The sequence below is a fragment of the Cephus cinctus genome, unplaced genomic scaffold (assembly GCF_000341935.2).
Source record: "Cephus cinctus unplaced genomic scaffold, Ccin1 Ccin1_scaffold0806, whole genome shotgun sequence".
Lineage (NCBI taxonomy): Eukaryota > Metazoa > Arthropoda > Insecta > Hymenoptera > Cephidae > Cephus > Cephus cinctus.
The window spans coordinates 554065-581551 of NW_014333403.1; the positions used below are offsets into that span (position 1 = coordinate 554065).

Genomic DNA, 27487 nt, shown 5'->3' on the forward strand with positions numbered 1-27487 from the left:
TTAAATTGTTCATGTAGATTTTGATAGTTTATAAGAAAATTCAATTTGAAAATGAAATTCTTTCTGGATCCTCTACAATCAAGCAAGAGCAATGAATCTCTTAATTGACAAATCATGTATTTATATAATCTAGAAAATAATATCAAATTTTGAAGATATCAAGACAATCTAAGTTTTATAAGATTATCCCTCTTTTCTTCCTTATTTTCTTTCTGTATCTCACTGTCTCTCTTTTCCTATTTTGATTTATTCGCGATGTCAATAGGACAATACTGCCAAAGATCTGAAATATTAACGTTTGGCTTTCAACCAGATTGACACGAGTATTATCGGAGGATTTATTATATTTATCCCCCAGAATTCGCTATATTATTTTCTCCATAGGTTTATATATTCATTTCTACAGGTAATACGACAGGTAACGCAACTAACCGTGACAACTAGTATCGAAATGTATTATAAGTATATTTCTTCTTCAAATTTAATTTAAAAAAAAGCATCAGGCATGGTTTCCTCGATGCGAGGTACTAAAACAGGTTTTTTTTCCTGCAAGAAAAAAATTCTGATGAGAAGTATGAATACCGATTAACAAAAGCTTTACATTCCAATATTTGAAAATGGAAATTATTTATAAATTGCAAATGCGCATATATATAAATACGTACTAGCAATGTGTTCAGTAGCCATGCCTAATACATTACCAAGTTCGAGGGTATTATGCGCAATAATAATGAACGAAAAAAAAAGAAAAAACGAAATTTTCAACCCTATTTGTGTGTGTGTGCGTGTGCGACAATGCTAGATGGTAATTAATTAATTGATAGGGTATAATGAGTATACTTAAGATATCGTATTATCCACGGTGGCTGGAAAAGCTCTTTTGACAATGCTATACATTAATTTTCTTACACGTTTATTGTATTAATATAACTATACATGAACATATCAATAAATTATTTACAACCTTATGGTACAAAATGATCTTTGTCCTTTTATAAGTTTTCAAACCATTAGCTCTTGTGTTTAGCAGTTCATTTATCTCGTATCATTTTTTAGCGTGCAAATAACGTAAAGAGTAAAGAAAAATATAGTTATTAAAAGAACATGATGCATGATAGAATCAGATTGGTTTTTTGCAATTTAATCAGTTGTCGAATGCACTTTGTTCTTTTACAGTAAACAGCAGAAGAGGCTTTTACTATTTTTCCACTTGAAACTATACATTCGTCTAGATATCTGAGAATCTAGTGATAACATAATATAATTGTTTTCTTTAACAATTAAGATACATGGCAGAAAAAGTAGGATGTTTACGTTCATACAGCAACGTGTATCTATTTTTTAAAGCCAAAGGAGTGCTTTTATTTATTTATATGCACTGTGCGTTCTGAGCGTTTTTGACATGAAGTATGCCTGTTTTGTAAGATCTTTGAAATTTTATATCGAGTCACTCGTATGACTAAATTCACAGGAAATTATAAATCGTGTACAATATTTGGCTTTTCACAATCTCTAGTGAAAAATGCCTGACGTATATTGCAAAATGGATAAAAGTAAAAGTTGTCATTTTCTAAGGTTAAATTTGTTCCAAAAAATAAAATTAATAAGAAAATATATTGCGACCGAGTCTTGCATATGTTATAATCAAGATTGATAATATTTGATTAACGTAGTGTGTAAATGGTACAAGAATGAAACGTTCATTGTTTATTGTAATATAATGGCTACAATAAAGAACGTCGTTTCATCCTGGCACAATTGAATTAACAGTACAGCAGTAAGAAATATCATTAACTAATTAATACAGTTATTAATGCAAATTAATCTTACAAAAGCGGTATAGGCACCTAACTTCATTATTTGCTTTGCCTTAGGTTGTGATTATCCTTTTACTACGAATCACAGAATTATTATAACTCTCTTCAAGCGGTGTTTATGCATTAATATATATATATATTTCAAAGGAAAGTATAAATTACTGGCATTACCTTATACTGTATTTTCATAAAGAAACATGATTCACTCGGAGGATGTATTTTTAGATTTTTTTGGGTAACACAAATTCCGTTCTGTAACGTGGCAGGAAAATATTTCTGGCTACCTGACTCTTGGCTATTCGCGAAATTCTCTTTTCATTTGATACCTGCTCTTCTTCTGTCAATGGTGAAATGAAGTGTTTCAATCTTCTGTAAAAATCAATAAAGAATTGATTAAGCTTAAATAGCCATGATAGCTGAAGAAAATGAAATGTCAAAGAAGATATTGTTTACTAGAAAGGACTTAAAAGTCTAGATGAAATGTGTGATAACGATTGGTATTTGTTGTGTGATAAATACTTATCTTTGGACAGGTTAAGTAAAAGGGATAGTAAAGGTACAGATAAACATTTCACGTTATAAATAAATACCTACGAGGCTGTGTTGGGGTAAGCTGTTTTGATCTAGTATGAGGTGGTGAAAATACATAGTCCGGTACTTCACCTACTGCCTCTGTAAAAAGATAATGAAATTAATTAGTACCGAATAAAATATCTGAATGTTATTAATATATGTAAAATTAACCTTGTTCGTCATCTGATTCTATGAATGCCTGATCTGGTGCTGAGAAATGAAAACTTTCATCGCCTTCAACGCTACGCAATGAAGATCTTCTCGTTCTTTTAAGTTTTTCTACTTCTCCCTGATCCTTAACACTGGTACTGGATGTCGTACGTTTTCTCCTAGTAGTAGTTTTCTTAGTTACTGTGGCTTGCTCTGCTGGTTCTTCTTCTATAACATCTTCAGTTATGGCACTTTTGGCAAGGATACTACGTGTTCTTCTCTTGGGTTCCGTTTGTATAGGTTCTACACTAGCTGCTCTTCTTTCCCTTTCTGTCTGTGTAGTCTTTTTCTTTGCTTTAGCCGTGGAGGATTTTCCTTTGGATGTGGAACTTAATATTCCATCGACCTCTTCAGGTATGGATTGCATGGATAAGGATATACGACTTCGAGTATTACCAGCTGGGCTACTGGTAAGATCTTTCTCAATTTTAGTTGAAGATCTTGTTCTGTGTTCAGTCAGATCTTCATCAGACTCTTCAGGAATTGTTTCTTTGGCCACGCTGCTTGCTCTTGATGCTCTAGATACTAGTATTGAGGTATCTTTAGGCACAGAACTTGCTCGTTTCCTTGTTGATCTCTTACCACTATTCTTTGGAAGTTCTTCTGGAGTTTCCTTAGCCAGTGAAGAAGCTCTTCTTGTTCTTGTTGTCAAAGAAGTATCTGCTTCCTTTGATACTGAAGATTCTCTTTTACCTCTGGTTCCCTTCTTCTTAGGCATCTCATCTTCACTCTCTTCCAATGCATCCAAGCTGGAGGTAGAGGCAGACATTTTACTTTTTCGAGTACTTGTCTTAGAAACTGTGGGAATTTCCTTTTGAACAGATGCTGCACGTCTAGTACTTCTTCTGAGTGGAATCTCAACCTTCTCTTCCTGTGCTTCTTCAGGAATTGGTGAAGGGATTACGTCTTTCGCCAATGATGAGGATCTTCTGGTTCTACCTTTCTTTGGTGTAAGTATATCCAAAGAACTTTCCGACCCTGAGGAGGCCATTTTACCAAAACTTTCATCAGTCGTTCTGATGGATGATATCAGAACTTCCTTAGCTAGAGAACTGGCACGCCGTGATCTTCCTGATTTCTCTACTTCCCCGGGATGAGACTCAGATTCGGATTGCGCTCTAGTCTTTCTTATTACTGAGGATGATCTACGTGATCTAGTTATCCGTGCTGGTGTATCATTCTGTGATTCTGTATCTTTAGTTTCTTCAGGTTCCTGGCTTTTTTTGGAAGATGTATTTTTACCAGCTGATGCCTTGACTTTCGTAGATACTTGCAACTTGGACTTATTGCTATCATTTGTAAGAAATACATCATCACTTACTGATGCCAATAGAGTGTTCTCCTGCTTCCTTGTCTTGCCTAGCTTCTCTAGGACATCTGTAACGTTTGGCGATGCGGAATGCGCTATCTCAGAATATTCTAAATGATCGCTGACATTGTCTAGGTCGTCAGATAACTTTGATGCAACCGAAGCAGATCTTTGAGACCTTATGGAGTACTTTCGGGTACTCACGTTATGATTATCATTAGTATCATTTTTTTTAGTAGATGCTCTGCGCGTAACACTGTCAATGACGTCCAAACTGACATCGGATTCATCGTCAGTAATGTTAGACATGTCATAGATATTTTTTGATTCCTGTGATGCTGGTGCAGATGCAGTATTAGCTCCTGTTTCAGATTTATTTACTTCCTGACAAACAGGTTCAATATCCTGGATACTCTGTACAGGTTTATTTACTTCCTGACAAACAGGTTCAATATCCTGGATACTCTGTACAGACTCATCATCCGTAATATTAGAATTTTCATTGTAGGATCTTGCAACTTCTTTGACACTATTTTTATTGAATGATATTTCCTGCGAATAATTCTGAGACACATTGTCTGTGGGCTTAAGATTATTCTGAATACTACCATTGAGAGAATTTGAGAAACTCTGAAAAGTCTCCTCTTTGCTCTCATCCTCATCCTTATCCTTATCTTTGAGAGCAATCAATTCCTCTTCGGAATCCTCAGAAACATTATGAACACTTTTTTGTTCTTTATCTTCATTCGAAGAGTTAACCTGTTCCTCAGAAGTTGTAACGATACTCTTCTTACTAGGTTTAATATTATTTTCTTCTTTTCTTTCAATTTGCATCTGTTGTTCATCCGATAAGTTCTCCTTATCCTCTACAATTTCTTTGATACTTACTTCTGAACTATCCTGAGAAACATTCTGCACCTCGACGTTCATTGGCTCTTTACCAAACAATCTTTTATCAAACTGTTCAGAATCTTCAAAGCATACTTCTGGTTCGCGATCCAATCCAAAATCATCTACTTCCATAAGAACTTCGTCATCACCACGAGCACCATGTTCCTCAAAAGTGCTGATCTTCGTAACCGTGCTGGATTTGACAGAAATTGTCTTGCTGTAGGATGTGGAAATTAATCTTTTTCCTGTAGTGTTTTTATATTCTTCCTCAACCGGGCATGATAGTTCCTTCATTTTGTATTTCTCGTCAATAGAGTCCTGCTTCTTGTCCACGGACGGAGAAGCGCTCTCACTCTGGGGAAGTTTTAGAATCGGTGAAAAGTCTACATTACTGCTGTCAGATAGAATACTAGAGGCGTAAATTGATGAAGCGAGTAATGAACTACGAGCACGAGCTATTCCTCTGGGTGTAATAGGTGGAGTATTGGAGCTTGACAATAAGGAAGATTTCGAGAGTATAGGACTTGCCGTTCTGGGCAAAATCTTTGAAAGATCAGTCAAGGATTCATTAGATGCTAACTGTGTGCTTCTTCTTAGACTTGGTCTTGGACGTGGACCAGCAATACTTCTGCCACTGTAGCTACTGTCTGTCAATAGAATACTTTCGCTATGGGATTTAGTACTGATATTGGGACTGAAAAAGACTTCGTTGCTTTCTTTGGATGTATCCTCTTTATTTTCGTTAACATCTTCCGGATTTTCCTCCTCATCCTTCTGATCTTCAATGTCATTTTCCATATCGCCCAAATCTGAACAGACGGAATCATCCCTGGGCTGTGTAATGCTAAATCGAATTTGTCTAGTTGGTCTTCTTCCTTTTTCATTAGATGATTCTTTCTCTTCACTCTCTCTTGCACTCGTCTCTATAATCCTTGCAGTAGGCGACGTAGAATTTCGAATAAGCTGTCTGATCTTTAAAATAGAGTGCGGAGTCTCTGCAGAAGAATTCTTATTAGAATTCAATTGTCTTTTCTTCTGTATCAATGGCGTATCAAAAGCCATGCTCATACCTAGTTCTCTGGTATCGGTCTTGTCCACACTATCAGTATTATCATGAATTTTCCTACGTTTTCTATCTTCTAGAACATTTCTCTCCTCGTCATCATCTTCTCGTGTTTGATCTAATGTTCTTTTGCCATAGGTTTTGCGTGCCAAAACAGGAAAGAGGACGCAATCAGTATTATTGCAACTGTTCATTCTCAATGAGCTACAAGGAGCGCTGATGAATGGAATTTGAGTTCTATCGCCTCTAACGAATGTCTCTTTGGCTTTCTTAATCACCGTTTCGTACAGTCCCTGACTTCTGTTGTAACTCTTACAGTGTGACATCGGTCTAGAGTATCTACACTCAGGATCGATCACCAAGTTCCTCTTACTGACATTCGTAGAAAAGTTTCTGGTGACTTCCGGTAACGTAGAATGATAGGCATTGAGCATGGTCAAAGGTATCGAAGGGAAAGTCTTTTGAAGATAATTTCTATCCAAACCAGAAGTATGCATATTACTGGCTTCTGTATACCGACATCTTTGCAAGTAGTAAAGAAGTTTTGTTTCCTCGCACTTGTTGTCCTCGAGAAACTTCACAAATGCTTCCTCTTCCTCAGGATCCAGGGCCAAATGTAAAATGTCATTAAGAATACCCCGTGACTTGCAACTTTGGAAGAAGCAGTTTAGCAGCTGAGCATAGTGAGATGGTAATCGTCTATGAAAAGCAGAATGGACCAGACCATGCTCCACGGAAAGGGTAATAGCAGTACTCTGATCATTGACAGATGACAATGGAGGTTTTCGAACTCTCAAATAAGTCAGGGCTAGTTTGTGTTGATCGTTGTGGAGCAAAGTTCTGATGATGAACTTATGATGCCAATCCTTAACATCAGAATCAGATACCAACTGCCCAGTCATCATGTCTAGGAAACCCTGGTAATCCTGATGGTCGAGCAGCCAAAAGGCTTGTGTAAGTTTTATCAAACTTGGACTCATCTTAAATGCCGAAGGATACTTTATCAGTCTGTCTACACCAGGACAAGATCCTTGAAGAAGCATAGCTAAATCCATCAGCAGATAGATCGTTATCTGATGTTTGTGCTCCATCTCATTCGTCAATGACTCATTACAATCAGTGAGATAACTTCTCAATAAGGATTGTAAGGACGTTGGAGGATAATAACCTTCCAGACTTGCGTCACCACCTTCTCGTTCCCATTGTAATCTCAAAGGTGAACACTCCCGTGTTATGAGTTCGTCGATAAAGAGATCTTCCTGAAGCTCGTCCCCACGTCTGCTTTTATTCTTCATTTGAACACGTCTCTCCTTGTAGAACGTAGCCAGTCTCTCATAAGGATAAGGAATTCTCATTGTCAGAGAGATAGGTAAAGCTTCTTCGTCAAGATCCTGCGTCTCTGGCAAGAGTCCCACGTCGTAGAACCAGAGTACCACCTGGAGATACGTAGTGACCCTTCCCAAGGCTCTCTGCTGTTTTTGTAAATCTGATGATTCTGTAGGTATCTTCGCCACTACGTTGGACAAGCATTCAAGCTGTTGAGAGCAGAAACGCAACGTCTTAACGTCAGCTTCGCTAATTGAGTTACCGGATTGGTCAAAGAGAGGAACGCAGAGTCGATCCGCTGTTATTTTAATCATGGACGCTCGTTGCGCGCCCCACCTTAGAAATGCCGGATACAGATAGGCGACACTGCCGTCAGACCAATCCCTGGCGCACCTTATTAAAAAAGTGGACCATCGTTGTTCCAGACAAAGAGAGAGCAACATCTCTCTCTGTGCGTTATGATCACTTGAAAATGAACAGTCTGTATTGAAAGGAATCAAACCAACTGCTAGACATCTGTGAAAAGGCTCAGACGGTTGGATAAGTATCGCGGGTCCAGCGGCTGCCATGTCACGCAAAAGCTCCCATTGCACACCACGAGTCATCCAGAAGGTTAGACGATTCATACTAAGTTCCAGCCATTCCAGGGATAGTGAGTTTGGATAGAGCAGTTCTTCAGGTGGGTTAGTACTGTTGCTCAGAAATTCGTGTAAACTTGATGGAACGTAAGTGCAACTTAGTGTAGCATCCTCAGCCATACCCTGGACCCTGGACTTAGTTCTGTAACTGGTCATTATACTGTTTGGATTTTCACATTCGCTAAAAGTACGTGGCATCTGTTCCTTGTACCACTGATTCAAATCGAATAAGAAGGTCCTGCCATCGACACCGATTAGCAACAGACTGTCTTCACCGCGTTTGTAACTGGATTCCGTTTGTTCCTGATTGCTACCACGTTCGATGGTTGAGAGACTAGTTATTCTGTCGCCTTCTTCGAGCTCGAATTCGAACTTTAAACTGGGTTCACCCTCCAGATTGAAGTAGAGATTAGTTCCTTTGTCACAGTACTTTCTTTCGAACAGTAAAGCGTACATCCTTAGGACTGGTGGCTTTCTTGATGATTCTTCTTGGTAGGCGACCCAGAGGTAATAGAAAGGTTTTGGGTCATCGGCAGGCTCCAGTAGAGCTAGATGACTGACGGCCATGTTCTCATCGATAGGAGGACAGACCCAACCTACGGAACCATCGTTCTGCCAAATTATTACTCTGCCAAGACAACCGGAAATTAGGCATCCGATTTTTCTGGAGCTGATCACAGTTGAGGTTAAACTGTCCTCGTAAAGTAGGGCCTGTTCGAACTCTTCCCGGTTGAACCTTATGTACTGTTCGATTCCTGCAAAAATTGATGTGAAATATTTTTAATATTGCTTTCAGAGATAAATTTCTATTGAAATACTCACGACTGTTGAGTAAATTGCATGCTGCGTGTTTTTCCATGTACTGCCGGTGTCTGGACGATGATGAGTGTTTCCTTATGTCTTTGCTATCGTTAAATTCAATTTCCGTAGGACACGACTCGTCCAAGATCAAATATGAATTATCACCATCCCATAAAGAGCGTCTAAGGTCAATCACTATGTGATAAAGATTGCGGAGGACTACAAAGGCCATTCCACAGTTTTCCCTTAGAATACTGTCTGTTCTTTCATCAGTTAATTCTTCCCATTCAGCACCTCCATTTACAACACACACTTGTTCGACACCAGCTGGAACCTAAATATGGAATATTTGTCTTCTTATTTATGATGATAGTATTTTATAAATTTATCATTGTGAATTTTAAAACGTTTGTTCAAGCCTACAGTATCTATTAAATATTAATGACAAATTTCAGATAAGCCTAAAAGGATTCACCACACGCTTGCGATCCATAACAATACGAATATTTTGGCTATTGAAATCTTTGAAAATCTTAATTGATCAGTGAATTTATTGATGTGGTTTAATTGATGACTAAGTAAAACACTCACTCTTATTGCTCTGAGGATACGAGAGGTTGAACAATCAAATACACAGACCATTCCCGCTGAGTCTTTGATCCTGGTTGCCCCATTATCCAAGCCTACTAGAAGCAATGGTACTTGGCCACACAGAACAGGGAATCGAGACACACAAGTGACTTTATCATGGAATGTCCATGATGCTATGTTTTCTCCAGTTCTAACATTCAGGACAACAAGACGAGGTCCATAACTTATCCATGCATACATCGTATCATGTAGAAAACCACCCAAGGGATTTGCTGAACCCTTGTATATCTGTGATCCCACAGGTAGCCCTGACTCTTCGCCACCTAAATTGTTTAAACGATCCCATATTGGTAGTTGAAGATCTATCACTTTGCGGACCTTTAATAAAAAAATCAGTAGCAAAAATAATTAAAATTAAATATACCTATAAAAAATAAATATTTACCAAGAGAAGTAAAAAATTATTCAAATGACAATATCAACTCTGACTTCAACTTAATATCAAAGGTACACGTTGACGTCATTTCTAAATTAGCATTGTTCGTGATTTTATTACGAACTTAAGCAAGAAATAGAAATAAAGAATGACAAATACAAATATACAAATACCTCACAATGCGTTTCCTCCAGGTCTCTCATATTTCAATAAGTATTTCTACCTTGCATTGATTCCACAAAAAAGCATTGATAGAATCAATTGGCGGAAAAAAATCTTCAGGTTATGTGCACGCCGATTTAAACTAATATCACAATACGGAAATGAAGTCCTACAAATCGAATTTAACTCATTAGCATTTGAGATATTACTTATCGAATCTTCTTAATGACGATATAATTTCAAGACTTATCGCGAAAACGTTAATGGAAATTTAATTATTTTAAGACTCGTGTAACCATTTTAAAACCGCGAACATAATCATGAAGTACGTTAGACATGGTCGCCAATACTTTACAATCAAAAGTGACATTTGGACTATTCCAATAAATCGAATACTAACCACTATTTGATACATTCATAATTATTAATTGTATTATTATAATTCGTTGAATAAATGTATCAATATATTTAGTAAAAAGTCTGCTTTATTGTTTTAGCTAAATATAATTACACTGTGAAATTAATCAAAATCCGAGCATGACTACCAATATCTTATTCAAATGGTCTGTACGTGATCTATAAAAGTTCTTCACTTAATGTTAAAGAGTTTGGATATCGTAAAAGATACGCAATTGTACGCAATATGCAATACAATAATCATGTTGTAGAAAATCTATTCTTATTATAAAAGTAACAGTAATGACTTATGTAGGCGTAATTAGACGGTGAAGTGTTTAATGCGCGCGCAGTTGTTTCATCATCTCTAGGACGCTTGTCTTGTGTGTCTTGTTGAGGAAATTTATTATTTTTGGAATAAATATTGTTATTTTTTATTTAAACAACATGGACCTCTTAGGATCAATCCTCAATTCGATGGATAAGCCACCTTCAGTGAGCGACAAACAAAAAGAATTAATGAAAAGTCAGTTATTACCTAACCTTTGTTTGTATTTCAATATAAATTTGTTGTATAACTTTTATGAATTATTTATTTGTGTAGAACAACGTGAAGAACAACAAAAGCGGCAAAAAATTGAAGCAGAGAGGCTCAAAAGATTTCGAGAAAAGGTGATTCTCTAAATATTTCAAATATTCTTATATAGTTGATGCTGTTTCTCATTTTTGTGAATAAAAGCATAGTTCAGTTTTGTTATATACATTGTAAAATGGTATCATTCAGGTCGAAGAGAAAATGAATAAGTTCATCCAGGATGATTCTATGAAGCAGTACAAATTTCCATCTATGGATCAAGTGCATAGAAGTATCATGTGTGTATAACTGAATATTCTTATTTTTATTATTTAATGACTCATTACTGAAAGTTATGATTTTGCAGACACGATGTGGCTGAAGTAGCAAATGTTTGGGCTTACTCGTTTGGTGAGGAAGGGATTGACAGATACATAATGATCTTCAAGAGAGAATATGGCCCTTCTGAGGATCAGCTTAATGCTTTGCGCAGAGGAGAGGAATGGAACGAAGAGATAGCTAAGAGACTAACAGAAGAGCGAGAGAGACAAGCCAAGGAAGAGGAAGAGGCCGCTAAATCTAGAAAGCGGAAACAAGACTTTGTGCCGAATTCGAATTACAAGGATAAATACAAGCATCTCATCGGAGAAGAGGCTGCATTAGAAGCAGCAAGAAAAACTGAGGCCAATAGCAGTTATGGCTGTGGTATGTTTTTCTAATTTGTGTAATCTGTACAATATAGTAATTGTCTATATTTTCCAGTACCCAGTGAAAATAAGAAAGATCAACGGAGTATAGAACAAACTTTGGCAGACATTCGCGCTAAGAAGAAGAAGTTGGAAGCAGCTAATGCAGCTGCTGAGTCTAAGGACAACGAGCAGAAATGACCCTCCTATTTTTTAAGATGCTTCATGAATTAGAAAATTTCAAACCTATGTCATACTGTAAATATTTAATTAAACAGTACCCCATAAGAATTTTGACATGTATCACAATATCAACATGGATACTGTAATAATTGAATAAGTACAATAATAATTTTTGTTATTTATATCACGATTAGTATAAGTAACAATAGATTTGTTGATCAATAATTGAATGAGAAGTAATAAATAAACATTGTTATGATCAATTGTAAGAGTCTATATTCCTCATAAATATTTCTAATTTTTGTGAGTACACAAGTTATATTCATATTCGTCAATTTTAACAGTCAAGTCTCAGCATGTATAATGTTATACACAAATAATAAATCTATTAAAAAGAATCAATATCTTCATACTTCTCAATTATACAGTTTGATTTTATGCTATCACATCTCAAAGGTACTCCGTGGTTGAGTATTTCTGTACCGAAGTCCTAGGTGCTGGTTTGGGTTTTGAAGTAGATACGGGTTCAAAAACAATCTGTTCCTTAAGTGCTACTAATTTAACGAACCGACGACCTGTAGCACCTTTGTACAATTCCAATCCACGCTCGATGATCACGTCACGAACATACGCAGCATTATCCTGGACTAATTTCCTCTAAAAAAATATAAACAAAAATGAAGATGAGAAAGGATAAGATCAATTAACTACAGTTATTATAAAAATACATAAGAAACCCACCTCCTGCTTCAGTTTTGGATTTGTCAATGACAGCATCAAGTGCTGTACCTGTGTTCTCATCACAGACACAAGAACACTGTCAATAGTTGATATTAATTCAGGCGTCGCGACGCTTAAGCAATCCTCAAGGAGTCCAACATAAAGCCTTGAGAAGGCAAGAGTGTTGTTGGTCAACGATATCCAGCAATCACTGGTAAGACACAAGTCGGGTATGGGGATACCAAGATCTTCAAATTCGCCTAATAGTTTTTGTAAATTCTGACTGGATTGAAGATTAGATGGACGCCATGTATCTTCTGCAGCGCGAACCTTAACAGCATCGACGTATTTTTCGCCTGAATCCTGTAGTGCTCTGGTTAGAGGAGATCTTAGCTGACCATCCAATTGGTACCGGAAGTCAATGCCCAGCTGTGTCAACTGGAAAAAGTTAAGATAAGGTAAATTGAGTAACAAATATTCTCTTTAGAATATCAAATTATTACCTGATCGCAATGACCTCTGACTGCTACGATGCACTCAACTAGAGTGCTGATTGACACTTGTGGAATGAAAACCTGTTTTATTAGATGGGATGTCAAGTGTTTGACTTCCTGACTGCACCAAACTGCCAATCCTGTAATACAAGTAGTATATTTTTGGATAGTGCGTATGGTATGTAAATATTAATGGTTTGGATTATTGTATTCACCGGATGTACAATTTGCGTTTTGGGGAAAGATTCTTAAGAATTCACGTGCCATTTCTACCATATTGCTGAAAGCTATTGCACTCAGTTGCTTCACATATGGTATTGTAGCGCCTTCTCTTTTGACTCTCTTTAAACGCGCCTTAAGGGCGGCACTGCATAATCGCAGAAATAATTGACATGCCTGTGCACTACGATCAAGCTGAATCAGGAGTCTGACTGCACGTCTGGCACTTCTTAAGCCACCTCCTTGAAGAGACTTTGATTCAGAACTTAATTCGAGTTCTTTAGTGAGAACGTCTACCAAGGATTGACCCCTGTCATTCACTTTTGATTTTATGTCAGATAATTGTGGTGTAATCTGAACTTCGCTTAGGTATGCTTTTGCTTTCTCGAGGAGATTATGCGCTTCCTCGAAGTGGCGTTGAGCTATACAGGAATCTAAATCTTCCGTTACCTCTAGTAACCACTCTGGAAGAGGTTCCTGATACTCCATATCAGAGGTATCTTCCATTCCTGCAAAATGAATTTATTGTATAGCATTGTTAATACAAAATAAATTCAGGTCTATTTGCCATCTTACCTAAAGTTGCTGAGTCTAGCGACATTGAACGTGATGGCACAGTCACTTCCTCTTTTGATTGATTCTTATTGGAAGTCTCTTGGTTATCTTGTGTTAATCGTGCTTTTTTTGCTTGCTCGCACTTATCCAACCATTCTTTCTAAGTAATAGACAATTAGTTTAGTGCCATATATACATATTTATTAGGTGCTACATAATTGAAAAAATCATTAAAACCTTGCTCGTTGCAGATGCACATTGGAAAACTCTGGTATCAGGAAATGCAAGAAGTTTGAATGCCAATTTTACTGTCCCCAAGTCTCTGACATTTACTACAGCTAGACTTTGCAAGTTATAGACAGCCTGCATTTTATATCGCGGTGGCCCTCTTCGTCCACCAGTTGCCAGCCAAGATGCAATCATTAGGATATCGTTAAATAAATATGCATGTATTCTTTTTAAGGGTGTACCCTCCAAGGGGTCTAATTCCAATAGTGACCCTTCATGCAAGCAAACACGACCAGGAGTCTCAACTAAACTCTGTCAGGAAACTAAATGTTTAATCATCCTTTAAGATTTTCATTAAATTTTCATTAAATTTTCATTAAATACTTATAACTAACCATAGCACCCTCCACATTCTCTAATATTTGTACTAATTTCTGCTTTTGCTCCTCCTCCTTGGAAATTGAATTGTTTGAACTCTCTTCTTGCGACTCTAGCACATCTTCAAACACTACTCCTGTAGCTCTAGTTGTACCCAGAGCACCGAGTAAGGATCTTTGTTCACTGAGTAACTGAGAAAGTTGATACATCTCGCTTTCAAGATGAGATATTTCCTTGGCAGTTTCAATGAATTGCATGTAATTCTGATAAACATTGCGTTTAAGTTGTGCAGAAGTTTTGTCTGAAAGCTCTTGAATTTTTGCTCGTTGCAATCTAAGCTCATCTGCACCAATGCATTGTGCACTAAGATCCTTTACGACTAAAAGAAGTAAGAAACGATTTTTTGTATGTCATAACACAATGAAAAAATGATGAAATTGAACAACTGTCAAATCTGTCATCAACATACATTTCTCAGGATTAAACTCCTTTGCAGCAAAACTCTTGGCAAGTGATTCAGCCATTGTGGAATCTTTATACAGATGCTTCTCCCCCAATAAAATAGCACAGACGCGCGAAAGCTATTTTACAAATATTCAACTTATTTATGAGGAGGATATAAGGTTGACAAGGATTGACACCTTTAAACAATCAATGACTATAACTTTTACAGAAAGAGAACGAAGACGTCAAAATTGGTCCAAAAATGTTTCAAAAATTTGACAAAAGATGGCTATACCTACGGCGGTTAATAATTTTAGCGTCGTATATAACCCAGCACTATCTGAAGCTGATAAATACGAAATTTCCTCTACGAATCTACACAAGATTACGAGCGAGTTTTAAAATACCATTTACCCTTAGAACTCGTCAGTGTCGATATAGCAGAAAATAGTTTGAATCAAAAGATTTGGTAGTCTCGCACCAAATGCGGTGGGAGAAATTCAGCCGACGATATAGTACATTTAATGACACTTCATTGTCTTCATTGACTTCAAATGTCTTCTTTATGCTCTTCATAAAATCACATACTGTTATGAATATTTTGAAAACTATATTTATTATAAGGGATATCTAAACCAAACGTATAACGTTAATCAGTCCATTTGATGTGTATGGTAAAACTAACTAACTTCAATTGGTAAGTTTGAATCGAAAAACCTTGTACATACACTACACGAGATTACCTCCCAAATGTTATGGTTCCATATATTTCAATAAACCCTGCATAAAATGTTATATATATATCTGTTTGAAGTTTTTATTCATCCAAGAAACTATTTAAGTTTGGTTCTTTTGTCAGCCCTTTTTTTATTCCTATTTTGTAATTTGTCAAGATGATTTGGTGCAATGTATATAGTAGTGATAGCAATATCCCCTTGCAAGATTAATTGGATATTGATCATGGAGTTGAAATCCCCTACATATCTCCTCTTCATGAAATGGTGAAGCTTTTTGGAAACAATAAGGACGTGTTTGGGCAATTAAGGAACAATATGGTAAGCATTGAAAGATCACTTTAATATATATATATATATATATGTATATATTTACACAGACAACAATGCGTTGTTAGGATGGAACGATCAACAAGATTCTTAATAAATTATTCATTATATTTGTATTCTCGACGTACATAATCGTACATATTCGCACAATTGTCCCTTAACAATAATTAACGTGCAACCCGACGCAAGCAGCACGAATGTAACGGAAAGCTAAGTAAAAGAAAAGAAAAAGAACTGAAAAGATAAAAAGAAAAAAAAGAAAACAACGAACACGATAGCATAGTAAGAAGGGTACCCTTATGAAATTATCTTGCTCTAATTACACTATGGAATGTTGTCTCTAGTTACGCACGCTTTGAATATCCCGCCTGTATATTTTCAGACGACTCTTATAAGTAAAAGACAAGTGATCACCAGAAGACACAACAGGGATTCCCCGGTGATCCGCAATTATTAGTTGTGCCTGTGTAAGTGTACATAATGCATACGTATACGAGTATATCTGTGTCCCTTTTTGTATATGTATTAGTGTATGTGTTCTTGACAAATTTGTACTTATAGTAAATCCTGAACGACTTTCGTTTTGACTGGACAGAGTATCAAAGCCGACCGGTCGAAATAACAGTATTAATTAGGCGTACGCGAATTAGCATTATTATCTACAGTGATCCTCTTGTCATCACTTTCCTTCAATCTTCCTTAAATTTTTGTTTAAATTCTATTTTGCTTTTTCTCTCGTTCACCTCTCTATTAAATCACGCTTGTTTGTTCTAGAAACTTAGTTACTCTAATAGTTGCTAATTAAACTCGACTTCTTGACTAATTATTTAATTAATCTACGTAGGCCCTTTTTGTTCGTCGCTTAATTTTTATCTACAGGACGGCACGTGATCCGTCTCTTTTGTTACCTTAGAAAAAGATATCGCTATACGCCAACGAGAGATATATGTATATATATATGGTCGTGTTACAAAGTTCACGTTGATTTCGAATGGCCCCAATCTGCAACACATATTTCAATCATATCGATTAAGGTCATTGAATACATTTGCTCTCATTAATTTTACATTATCCGTATTACTTACCGATTGTGGAATTGCTTTGTCGTTTTTTTTTGTATGCTTAAACAGTATCAAGACAATTTTTTGACGTTTTATAATGTTTCTTGCCTCCTCTGTGTGTAAATGTGTGCAGCACTCACGCACAGATGGCGAACTGACGTCATGAAAACTCTAAGCACGTAATAGACACGTGCTATACCATCTTGGTATTTTATATTCTCTTTTTTTTGAACACCCTCGTCGTGCTCGGGGGATAGGAGCCTCTCATCCTCTCAAAGGTTCAAAAGTCTGCGCCACTTGGTACTCTTCTATTCATTTCTATAATTAGCATGTGTTAATTAAGTTTTACTTGTCATACCGGTATTGTCAGCGCAGCTCAAGGATTCTTTTTAATAAATCTTATAAGTATGCTAGAGCCTTGCCTTCTCCTCGGCGATGCTACTGGTCGACGGCATCCTCTGCGAGGATTCCAATCTCCTTCGTCTTTCCTCGATGGCTTCCGTATCCAGGCTGACTGCCGTTTGTATAGTTTGTGTTACCGACGCGTTTACGTGACGTGTTTTAATCAACGGTGGATTACGTGATTGGGGCACTGCGAAAGCCCTCCTCAGAGCCCCCCTAGGTGGCGACGGCGGCGGATATGATATACCTGAAGAAAGGACTATCAATGACAAATTCGAGAGTGGAACTAGGGTGCACCGTGGGTGCTAGTTCGTGACGATGAGTTATTTATTATGCAAAAGGTCAAGTTCATCGGGTTTACCTCGATGTCCTGGTGACAGTAGAGTGTCCTTGCTCTTCGTGATCTGCGGCACGATCAGAAGAGAGTTTGGCGGTGTTGGTGAAACAGTTGACGTCTGTGGTGACGTCGCCAGGGTCAGGTTAGGTAGAGACTGACCTAGAGACGAGTAGGCTGGTACTTGAACACTCAGAGTGTTCGGTGTTGGTGATTTGCACAGCAAGGATCTCCTGTGTCAACGGGAGAGAATGTTCTAGATACACTCTAGAGCGTTTTTGTAGGTGACACACTGGTTTACAATGAGATACACTTTGTAATGACATGCAAGACGTCTAGCCTCTATGACGCTCGTCAAGAGCATATGGGACAGAATCGGAGCATGCATTGAAGAAAAAAGATTAGCAAGCATAATGCAGAAGAAAAAAAAATGCATAATCAACTCCCACGTTGTTTATTCAAAGCTGTTTGTGCTTATCAATCGGCTATATACAATACATTTAAATTAATGAAAAAATTAATTATGAAACTCTTTTCGTTCAGACTCCTTGTTCAGGACGCATGCGCGTTAGACTCATAAACTTTTTTTATAATTCGTTTCTAGCCGACTCTTTCAAGAACTTCGTGAAGACGAAGAAGAACAAGAAAAAGCGAGAGAAAATGACGCATGAGACGTTTAAAACGTCGGCACCCAACTAGGTGGGTCGTTTACGTGCATAAGAAAGTTAAGGATGCTGCAATATCCGGTCTAGCATTGTTCACCTGACTTGCAGCGGTCTGTGGTTATGACCTGCTGCTATATCAGCACCCTCCTCTGAGGAAACGCTAGATGCACGGGGTGGTTCGCTGGTCTCCACGCTCACGTTTCTACTTTGATTGTAGCTTGGTACGTAACTGCTACTTCCTGGCGAGACACCTTCCATCTCCATGCTTCCACTGCAAATGCAAATGCTATGTTCAATAGGTGGTAGGAATGCGCTTATTGGGTCTTATAAGGTCCAGGGTACTAAGCTAAGGGTAGTCGGACTCAGAGTGAAATGAATAGGATGATCTCAAAGCGCCAACACAACAGGGGTTGCTAATCCAGAGTCAAAATCAAGCTAAAGATTATAAAGATCCGGTTGTCTGAACAAAAATTTAGTTCCGGATGAGAATTTATAAGAATTAACTTGATTATGATTCATATAAATTTCTCGGGATTTTGAAAACGTTTCCAATTGGGTCGCGCTCATCACAATTTTCACATTTTTCTTATACCCTTTTGAAAGTATAAGATTACTGTGTGATAAGATCATGATCACTATTCTTGATACTTACGAAATTAATTAAAAAGTCAGAATAAAAATATGACAACGAAAATTTAATTAGATTCATTACCTGTCAAAGTCTCTGTGCGGGCTTCACTTGATTAAAACACAGTTGTACGATTATTATATAAAATCCTAAGGTGAACACAAACCTATGACTATGCGCCAGGCTGCTAACACGAGAAGCTCTGCTACTTCCACGTGGAGTCCTGGGCATCCCTTCACACTCATCCGTCTCAAAATCTCCATCACCCAAGTACGTGCTGGCTTGTCTACTGACCAGTCCCAGGTTCAAACCACCACCCAATGGGGGTACCTTCATCAGAGCAAATTGTTGCTGAGCCTTCCTCAAAGATTCCATCCAGGACTAAACAAAGGACCATATATCTCAAGTGATTAATTATTCTACCCAACGCACAAATTTCAATACGTTAATTGTATTTCACCTTAGCCAGTTTTGGTTCCCCAGCACTGAGAATCAGGGCAGCTGACGCTGCTCCATACTCATTAAGATAGACCAACCCAAGACTGGATGGTTCTTTAAGTTCATGAACTCGGATACGATCAACGACGTAAGGTTGACGTATAACCTTTAATCCACCTCCGCCACTTCCGGTGGCGCTGCTCGATGACGCTTTCTTGGTCGAGGGCTTGCAGATGAGCAGCATATCCGTCAGGAGGAGTACGTGCACCTCTGTCTGGAAACGAGCCTTCTTATCGATCCAGTCGTTCAGATCAATACATTCGTGGCGTCCATCCAAAAAGTCAAAACTTAAAAACTGATAAAAAATAGTTACCTTGCTGGTAGCAGCGTCCCGTAGCTTAAGGTCACCCTCGCGCAGAAGCGTCCTCAAGGACTCCTTGGGACATCCTGGCATCGGCGCATTGGTAATGTCCAAGCTGCTGTGAACCCTAACGAGCTTCTCCAGCTCCTCATCCCGAGACTCAACCACGTCGTAGCTTTCCAAGCGGGAAGCTGCGCTGGCCAATCGCGCAGTTTCCTCGCTTCGCCTTAAGGCCGCGTTCACAGATGCCACAAAATTGTCCACTGACTTTATCTATATTAAAAAAATATTCTCTTATCCCTCCTATCCATCAAGATCACATCCACGTGTTACTATATTCTTACCATCAGCATCAATTCTGCACGCTGCTCTTCGTTCTCGGTGTTCTTGTGTACAGCCTTTAACAACAGTGAGTACTTGGTGAGTCTTTGCATAGGCTTCACCAGGATATCCAGGAGTCTCAGGCGATTGCAGTCCTTCTGCGTCTCGCACCACTATACGAAAACGAATGACTGCGTGTAATCAGATTCATCAATATCACAATGATCCAGTGTCCACCTACCACCAGGTAAGCCGTGAAAAGTTCGTTGTCGTTCAAACGATCCCTGCAATACTGCTGACACCTACTCTGCTCAGCACAGTATCTGGTATAGGGAGCAAAGGTCTGTTCAAATGTTTCAAACCCATGAAGAAGATGACCAGGATCAAGTGGCTGTCGTGTATTCCTAGCAGCGTTCAACATGCCCAGTAGATGCTCGCTCCAGAAATACCGATTAGCCGCATAGATTGCTGGTATGTTACTGAAGAGTTTAGTACGGTCGACCTCGTTCAGGATATTCGAGGCTTGCAGACTACACAGACAAGCCATAAAGAGCTGCGAGAAAGTAAACAGATTATGATAAATCACCCACTTTTATATACATTAAAGCCAATCCATAATACTCACGTCTGTCACGACCTTAAGCGTTCTTATGTAGGCTACTTCGGTCTGCGCCAATTCCCACAGTGCTGTTTGCTGTTGTTGTTGTTTCTCCGAGAGATGATCTGAATTATCAACGATGTCGCGCCAATCGTCTTCTATGCTGTACAGAGCTACAGGAACAAGAGTTCTAGTTTAAAGCCTCGTTCATTCACCAATTCTCGAGACAAAAATTATTTTTATGTCACAAACCGTCCTCGTTCACTCCCAAGTCGTAGGGTAGCTGCATATCAGGCATTAAGGGGACCCCGTGCTTTGTATATATTTCAAGCTGCTCTACCAGCGACTCCATCTTTGTGCCTTTTGTGTTCGTAAAGAATCCGCTCCAGCGCTGCTTACTGGCTTTGAGTCCTGCAGCCCCAGCAGAACTCTTACCGGAAGCAATCGCCGGTCCGGTTCCAATTTCCGAGTCGACACTAGAGTCCTCTGTGGAGACGCTGAAGAAGCGTCCGCTTCGGCCTCGATAGCTCTGAAAAAAGAAAAAAAAAATTAAATTTCAAAACAGCCCTAAAGTTATTCAAAATATACTCGCTATCAATGAAAATGGCGGATTTTGACGAGGATCGGGAAAAATCAATTATTCCTTTTAGATACGATACTTCGATGCACGAGCACATCGCTTTATGTTCGGTTCACACGTGATTCACCATGCATAATTCAAGGCCCTTCTCCCCCCACGACCCCGTCCACCGAGAGATACAGCGAGGGAAGTATTGTCGTACATTAAAACCGTTTTTAACGCTCGGTTTTGCATTTACGGCCGTGTCCACAGTTTCATCCCCTAAATGCGTAAAGGCGTAAATTTTATATGCGACTATGAACGAAAGAAATAGGGGCGAAAATGTTGCGTGCTGCAAACGGATGCACATACACGTCGACGCGTTTTGCAATTTCATATGTGCACAGTGAAATTGCAGACGCAACTGCATACGCACGACAATCTTGATTGTGCCATGTGAACGCGCATTAATGTGCACTTCGTTTTACTGGCAGTATAACTGATTCTCGTCCAGTGGGCGCCGACAGTGCGTATGCATGCATCGTTTCTATGAATTCAAACGCGACGTATGTATTCTACGTATACAGGGTGTACCAGATTAAAATATGAACGTATATGCCAATATATCATTTTGCAATGTCCAATAGGTTTTCATTGTATATTTGAAATGTGGCGGTATAGATAATTATTTTACAATTTTTAAGTGAAGTATGCTATCGATTGGCAATTGGGTTTTAGTAGACAGAAATGAGAATTATGAATTCGATCTTTTTTGTACACCCTGTATACATCCCCAATCCTATATGGAACATTGTAATATTTTTCTGGTACACTCAGCGAGAACGTCTGGCAAGTCATCGAGGCTCGATGAATCATATTGCCATTTTTCGCGAATTCATATATGTATAGGGTGATACACTTTTGATGGAAGGAAGGAGTAAAGGAGGTGGAAGGGCGATACTGTTATTATTATACCGTAATTAATCCGTGCCTTGACGTAGTAACGATTTTTTGATTTTTCGTTTAATTTTCTTTTTTTCTTTTGTTTTTCTTCACGAATCCTTTTTTAATCGTCGACAAATGTTTCGAATAGGCTACGGGGTAGTTGGTGGGTAAGTAGAGACGAAGGGTGGCTTTTCAGGATGTGAGCTAGGGGTGGTAGAGGATAAGGGAAGGGAATTCACACTGTGGAACAATAGAATCGAATATGATATGCCAGATTCGTTCATCCCCTTTATCCCGTTTATCATGTTCATCCTGTTCATCGTACAGTGTTCATTTTCCCATAGGACTGCATAGAACTCTGTTAATCGCGTATCACCCCCTAGATACAATAGGGAGATAACATCAACATTCCCTAGCATAGGCAGGTGGAAAATAAGTCACGTGTCTATACAGTAAAAATAAATATTTATCTCACGATAAAAGTTCATTTAAAAATTAATTGACAATAGTGCTTTATTATTCGATAATTAAGTATTATTATTATAATTTATAGATTCATACTCACCCCACTAGCCTTTCGCAGAGAAACATTCTGGTTACTTTTTTGACTGGCCGATCTTGAATTCACCTTCTCGTCCTTGGCTATAAAATGAAAGGAAGAGATTGAGCAAAATAATAATATAATTAAAAAATAATTATTATCAAGGATACAATTTAATACGGCCCAAATTTATTTCTTCGACTCTTATAGTACATATAAGAGTACATACAATATACATATAGTACATATATACCTATAACATTATGTTATAACCTATAACATTGTTATCCCTAATCGACCAATGAGATTCATAGGAGCGAACAAAAATTCGTGTCCAACTCAGCCATTTCTCATTGGTCACACCCACGAGTAGTATAGATCGTTATCATAATGATCTATATATATCATCCCCTTATCGGACATCAAACAGAAATTGATTTATCCATAAATCCAGACTATTGTGTAACTACGGAACGAAGTTCGCAGCCGAAAAAGAAAAAAAAAAAGGTTAAATCTCAGCCCGATAAACTCATAAAAGTAAATAGACGCTCATGACGACGCCCGGCGTCGATTTCCGAGACGTCCTTTAATTTTCGCATTTACGATTTACGATCTGTGAAAAATTCTTCAAGATTCAATAATTACTTCATCGGCTTCACGGAATGAGTATCCGACGCTCAGCCCTTAAAGCGTCGCCGACACCGACGCCCGGCGTCGCTCGTTAACCCGATGGCGAAGTCAGTGATAAAAAAGTTCTTGGTAAAATTATACAGAACAACGAAAGCACCACTATCCGGCTTTACATGCACACGAGTGCCACAGTCCCACAGTATGTAGGTAATGTTGCAGCTGCAGCCCTTACATACGCTGCAACTCCATCCCTTATATACGCTCCAGCTGCATCCCCTTTCACATTCAGTCTACCGTACTCTCACGTTCTATATCATCCGGAATAAGCTAAATTTCATATAAGAAACGCGGCGAACTCGCCGTCTCGTCTTGAATAGAATAGAAGGGAGAATTTCTTCAGGCATTAAGGATAACGACGATATATATATATATATATATATACACACGAGTATGCGCAACCACCCCTTAATTAGGCGCGAGTAATTCTCGCTAATAATTGAGCTACAATAGACGTCATTGATGGTAATGGAATGAGAAACGCGTCGCGGAAGTTGTATCTAAGGGTTGCGGGGGCAGGGAAAGGGGTGGGCGGTGGGCTAGATATAAATATAGGGTTACAGGTCGTAGGACCGAGGAAATTAATCAAAATCTACTTAGGTATTACAAGGGGGTGGGTTCTGACAGTGGAAGCTTGCTAGATACGTATTGGTGGATCTGCGTGTATATAGAGGGGAGGGGGGAGTACTCCTTACTACCCTTATAACACCCTCGACATGTTGTAAACCGATCCCAACGGCAATTTCATTAGTAATATATCGCACGGAAATGCGACGCGCAGCGTCGGGACGCTCGGCGTCTTTCACTCTTATCGTGAACAGTGGTAATCCCCTGCCCCCTCCTCCTCCTCACCATCAATCGTAATTCCTGACGCACGTTTCTCATACCTGTTTCTATCGTTGTGACGTAGTCGGGGGTGGGGGGGAGATGAAAACCTATCTGGCTTATTAGATTTTTTTTTGGGGGGATTATCTGATTTTTTTCTTAATTATAGTATTATGGATTGAAATGATCGATAATTGAGTTTGGGATAGGATCGTTGGATTAGACGAAGGGATTTAGAATTTTTCTTTTTTCATTGAATTTGATTGGCCGCTGATTGGCGGTCTTTAATGATCCTTGGGATTATCCTGTTTTTTGGTTTTCAAGTCTGATGGTGGTAGAGCGGTTTTTTTTTGTTGGCGACCCTTGAGTTTTTGTAGATTGTTTAATGGATCCCTGATATGTGGATTGGCTGAATTTTTTTTTTTTCTTTCTTTGACTGCAGTCATTTGTGGTTTTATAAGGGGGTTCAAAGGTCATTGTTTGGGCATGAAAAGTCTCGTACAGTTGGGTTTAAGTTTTAGGATCCGGGACTTGCAATCAAAGGTGTTAGATGCTCGTAAAGCCAGGCGTAAATTATAATTTATACGTGGATTATTGCGTCACCGGAGACGCGAATTTTCGCTGGATCAATTGTTAAAGATCGTTCGGTTGGATCGGAGGTGTTTAACTTTTGGGATCTAGGACTTGTAATCTACGGTATTAGATGCTCGTAAAGCCAGGCATAAATTACGTTATACGCGTGGAATATTGCGTCACCGGACACCACGTGGATTTTCGTTGGATCAAGAACAATGATATCAGCAGGGATGCGCGTTAATTAAAGATGACAATTAAATAGGCACGAAACGATGGATTTAATGGAACGATAAAGGCAGGGATATTTCTATGGTTAATACATTGAGACGAGTAACGAATTTTATATGAGGTAATTACGACGTTTGCGTTGGGGAAGGATTTGTCATCTCTTTGGTAAATTAAATAATCCTAGAAAATTTCTTAATCGCCTAACCGTCATCGATGGTGAGTAATTAAATGTTTAATTGTCAAAAGGGAAAATTATAAAAATATTTTAATATCTTTACCTATTACAGACAATTTCTCAGATTGTATTTCACCTGTATATTATTTATTATTGCGGGTCTAAATTTCAAGTGGATAAATCCAGAATATGATCAGACATAAAATCACCACTATCATCTATCTTGTTTAAGGGCGGTAAATTGATGCCCTTAAAAAAAAGACTCACCAATAACACGAAGATGCTTCCCCCCAAGACAGGAAGTCTCCGTAGTGTAAATCGACAATGGGGTCGTTAACGAATCCAAGAAGACGTCGACGCGTCCCAGATCGACGCCGCGACGCTCGCAGACGCCGCCGAGTGCTTCTCTGAAAGAGAATATAATAATAACATCAGTAAGAAACAAGATCTAGGGTCACACCCGTTATATGGTATACGGTACTGTATCATGATTTCTCTCGATGTGGAACATTTTTATGGGGTTTGTATATGGATGAATGTAACGGCAGATAGCAATATAAGGGGTGGCAAAAAAAAAATAGTGTAAAGCACCCACGACCCCTTGTATTATGGGCCATTTTCACGTGAATAAAAATAAAATAACTTTTATTCCCACAATATTAAACTCGTGCGCGAATTACGGTTTGACCGGAAATAAGTTTCTCGGCCGAAGCACGTTTCCGGTTAAACGTATAGCTATCGGTGTAACGATAATAAATAGTGATTTATTATCATCCAAGAAATATGGTCGACAAGTTAATATTTATATTGTTAATTGAATCATAAAACATTATGTTCATGACAATGAATTATTTTAAAACAACGAAAATGACGTCAGAGATCAATTTTGAAATTGAGAACGCGCGTCAAATGTCAATAATGACACTGGATAAAAAATTAATATTGATTTTCTGCTCGATAATCAATAATCTTATCGTATAATTGATGAATTTTTTGTTTGATCCCACCTTTTTCAAACTCTGTAATAATATTTTATTCCAAATTGCAGATACATACTTGAACCCTGTTGGTAGATTCGTGCTTCGTGTTATACGCCGTTTATGTATCTTTGTATTATATAACGTTTGTCTGTGACTTTTTTCCCTTCTATTTACACAGGGTTTATCGACTTTTCTCGCGAAACCGATCGCACTTTTTCGAGGGAGCTTTGAGTCAGATTCCCGTGATAAAACACGGAAACGAAAGCTTGGATGTAGAAATGCCTGAAGTACCCAGTGGCCAATAGTTTTCGTTATTTTACCAAACCAAATTCACGATTTGTTTCCCCTCTTACGTATAATGTAGAGTTTAGGGACATCCGAGTTTGTAGAATTTGATGCGGTATTACTTATTCATTGCGAATGAGAGAGAGAGAGAGAGAGAGAGAGAGAGAGACCTCTGTTGGTAGCGCGTTATACATTTTCACTCCTTCATAGAACATGCTTTTTTGGGCACTTCTAGTTCTCCTGAATTCTATTGCGATATTTTCCGCTTGTCGTGTAACCCTATCAGTTTTAGATGTCATAATAATGAACTTATTCGCTACTTCTTTCGGCATCAGATTCTTTACGCCCTTGTAAATATATATACACACATTAAAGTGTAGTCTCTGTCTCACACTCATAAACTGAACCGCTTGTAACATAACTTCTATCTTTGTATACCTGCTGCACTGCAATATGACACGCATCGCTCTGTTTTGCGCTATCTGCAGTTTATTGAGCTTAGTCTCATCCATACATACTAACAGTGTAGCACAATATTCAAAATGTGGTGCAATGATTGCCTTATATACGACGCATCTGGTGTACGCTGATATATATTGACCTATCCGATTCAAAAAACTCGTCTTTTTACCTATCTTTTTCAACATATATTCACAGTGGTCTTTAAATCGCAGCTTATCATCGATCATCACTCCTAGGTATTTCATTTCTTCAACTCGTTCGATTTCAGTTCCATCCATACATTTCAGTACGATGTTCCCTCTTAATTCTTTTCTTACACTCCTTACAATCATGCATTTAGTTTTATCCACATTCATTTTCAGCTTGTTCCTGTTCATCCATCCTTCTACTATACACAGTGCCTCGTTCATCTTTCTTTCCACCTCTGCGCTACTTTCTCCAGTTACGTATATTAATTTATCGTCAGCAAACAACTTTATTGCACAATCTTCCCCACATATGTCGACTATATCATTTATATATATAACGAACAACAATGGCCCTAACACTGATCCCTGTGGTACTCCGTATTTTGTTTCTATGATATTTGAAAATTCCTCATTGAACCTAACCTGTTGTGTCCTGTTGCTTAAGTACGATCTGAACCATTCCCATACTT

The 27487-nt window shown here is 38.3% G+C and overlaps 4 protein-coding genes across 17 annotated transcripts in view; 1 reads left to right on the forward strand and 3 right to left on the reverse strand.

Annotated features, from left to right (window-relative positions):
* Nucleotides 1-896: 896 nt before the first annotated feature.
* On the reverse strand, nt 897-10282 carry LOC107270655 (protein ELYS). Of its 2 annotated transcripts, none has more exons than XM_015745845.2 (6): nt 9829-10282; nt 9220-9597; nt 8650-8962; nt 2562-8582; nt 2408-2489; nt 897-2186 (listed from the first exon to the last, which is right to left on the reverse strand). In XM_015745845.2, the coding sequence occupies exons 1-6, from the start codon at nt 9856-9858 to the stop codon at nt 2039-2041; spliced, it is 6972 nt and encodes a 2323-aa protein (XP_015601331.1). In that variant the 5' UTR covers nt 9859-10282; the 3' UTR covers nt 897-2038. The 2 variants fall into 2 exon arrangements, with proteins under 2 accessions (XP_015601331.1, XP_015601332.1); XM_015745846.2 differs by having other exon boundaries at nt 2412-2489; nt 9829-10281.
* A 47-nt stretch (nt 10283-10329) lies between these two features.
* On the forward strand, nt 10330-11921 carry LOC107270661 (sperm-associated antigen 7 homolog). Its single transcript, XM_015745852.2, has 5 exons — nt 10330-10739; nt 10818-10885; nt 10998-11086; nt 11155-11492; nt 11550-11921. Exons 1-5 carry the CDS (start codon nt 10661-10663, stop codon nt 11672-11674), a joined length of 699 nt encoding a protein of 232 aa, XP_015601338.1. The 5' UTR covers nt 10330-10660; the 3' UTR covers nt 11675-11921.
* A 94-nt stretch (nt 11922-12015) lies between these two features.
* Nucleotides 12016-14939, reverse strand: LOC107270656 (exocyst complex component 8). The gene is made up of 8 exons (XM_015745847.2): nt 14720-14939; nt 14268-14629; nt 13882-14184; nt 13666-13804; nt 13086-13598; nt 12880-13010; nt 12398-12814; nt 12016-12313 (listed from the first exon to the last, which is right to left on the reverse strand). The coding sequence occupies exons 1-8, from the start codon at nt 14772-14774 to the stop codon at nt 12107-12109; spliced, it is 2127 nt and encodes a 708-aa protein (XP_015601333.1). The 5' UTR covers nt 14775-14939; the 3' UTR covers nt 12016-12106.
* Nucleotides 14940-15764: 825 nt separating this feature from the next.
* The window catches only part of LOC107270680 (pleckstrin homology domain-containing family G member 5), a 100332-nt gene continuing 88609 nt past the window's right edge, over nt 15765-27487 (reverse strand). For 10 of the 13 annotated variants that reach the window (XM_025088029.1, XM_025088030.1, XM_025088020.1 and 7 more), the window contains 14 exons: nt 25370-25509; nt 22636-22712; nt 20819-21095; nt 20594-20739; nt 20210-20521; nt 19992-20141; nt 19660-19920; nt 19309-19575; nt 19015-19229; nt 18318-18506; nt 17583-17788; nt 17242-17468; nt 16844-17137; nt 15765-16760 (listed from right to left, as the gene is read on the reverse strand). In XM_025088029.1, coding sequence (XP_024943797.1) covers nt 17132-17137; nt 17242-17468; nt 17583-17788; nt 18318-18506; nt 19015-19229; nt 19309-19575; nt 19660-19920; nt 19992-20141; nt 20210-20521; nt 20594-20739; nt 20819-21095; nt 22636-22712; nt 25370-25509 — 2473 coding nt within the window. In that variant the 3' untranslated portion in view covers nt 15765-16760; nt 16844-17131. The remainder of the gene's footprint in view (nt 16761-16843; nt 17138-17241; nt 17469-17582; nt 17789-18317; nt 18507-19014; nt 19230-19308; nt 19576-19659; nt 19921-19991; nt 20142-20209; nt 20522-20593; nt 20740-20818; nt 21096-22635; nt 22713-25369; nt 25510-27487) is intronic. The other 3 variants (XM_015745911.2, XM_025088027.1, XM_025088028.1) reach the window with 3 other exon arrangements.

Excerpts from the sequence above, each read along its gene's own strand:
- LOC107270655 (XM_015745845.2), bottom strand. The coding sequence starts at position 9,858 with ATGAGAGACCTGGAGGAAACGCATTGTGAG. Across the intron at positions 9,598-9,828 it reads TGGAGGAAACGCATTGTGAG|GTCCGCAAAGTGATAGATCT; the intron begins GTATTTGTATAT and ends TTTTTATTAAAG. Across the intron at positions 8,583-8,649 it reads ATGCAATTTACTCAACAGTC|GAATCGAACAGTACATAAGG; the intron begins GTGAGTATTTCA and ends CAATTTTTGCAG.
- LOC107270661 (XM_015745852.2), top strand. The coding sequence starts at position 10,661 with ATGGACCTCTTAGGATCAATCCTCAATTCGATGGATAAGCCACCTTCA. Across the intron at positions 10,886-10,997 it reads TCAAAAGATTTCGAGAAAAG|GTCGAAGAGAAAATGAATAA; the intron begins GTGATTCTCTAA and ends GGTATCATTCAG. Across the intron at positions 11,087-11,154 it reads CAAGTGCATAGAAGTATCAT|ACACGATGTGGCTGAAGTAG; the intron begins GTGTGTATAACT and ends ATGATTTTGCAG.
- LOC107270656 (XM_015745847.2), bottom strand. The coding sequence starts at position 14,774 with ATGGCTGAATCACTTGCCAAGAGTTTTGCTGCAAAGGAGTTTAATCCT. Across the intron at positions 14,185-14,267 it reads AGAATGTGGAGGGTGCTATG|AGTTTAGTTGAGACTCCTGG; the intron begins GTTAGTTATAAG and ends GTTTCCTGACAG. Across the intron at positions 13,011-13,085 it reads AAACGCAAATTGTACATCCG|GATTGGCAGTTTGGTGCAGT; the intron begins GTGAATACAATA and ends CTTGTATTACAG.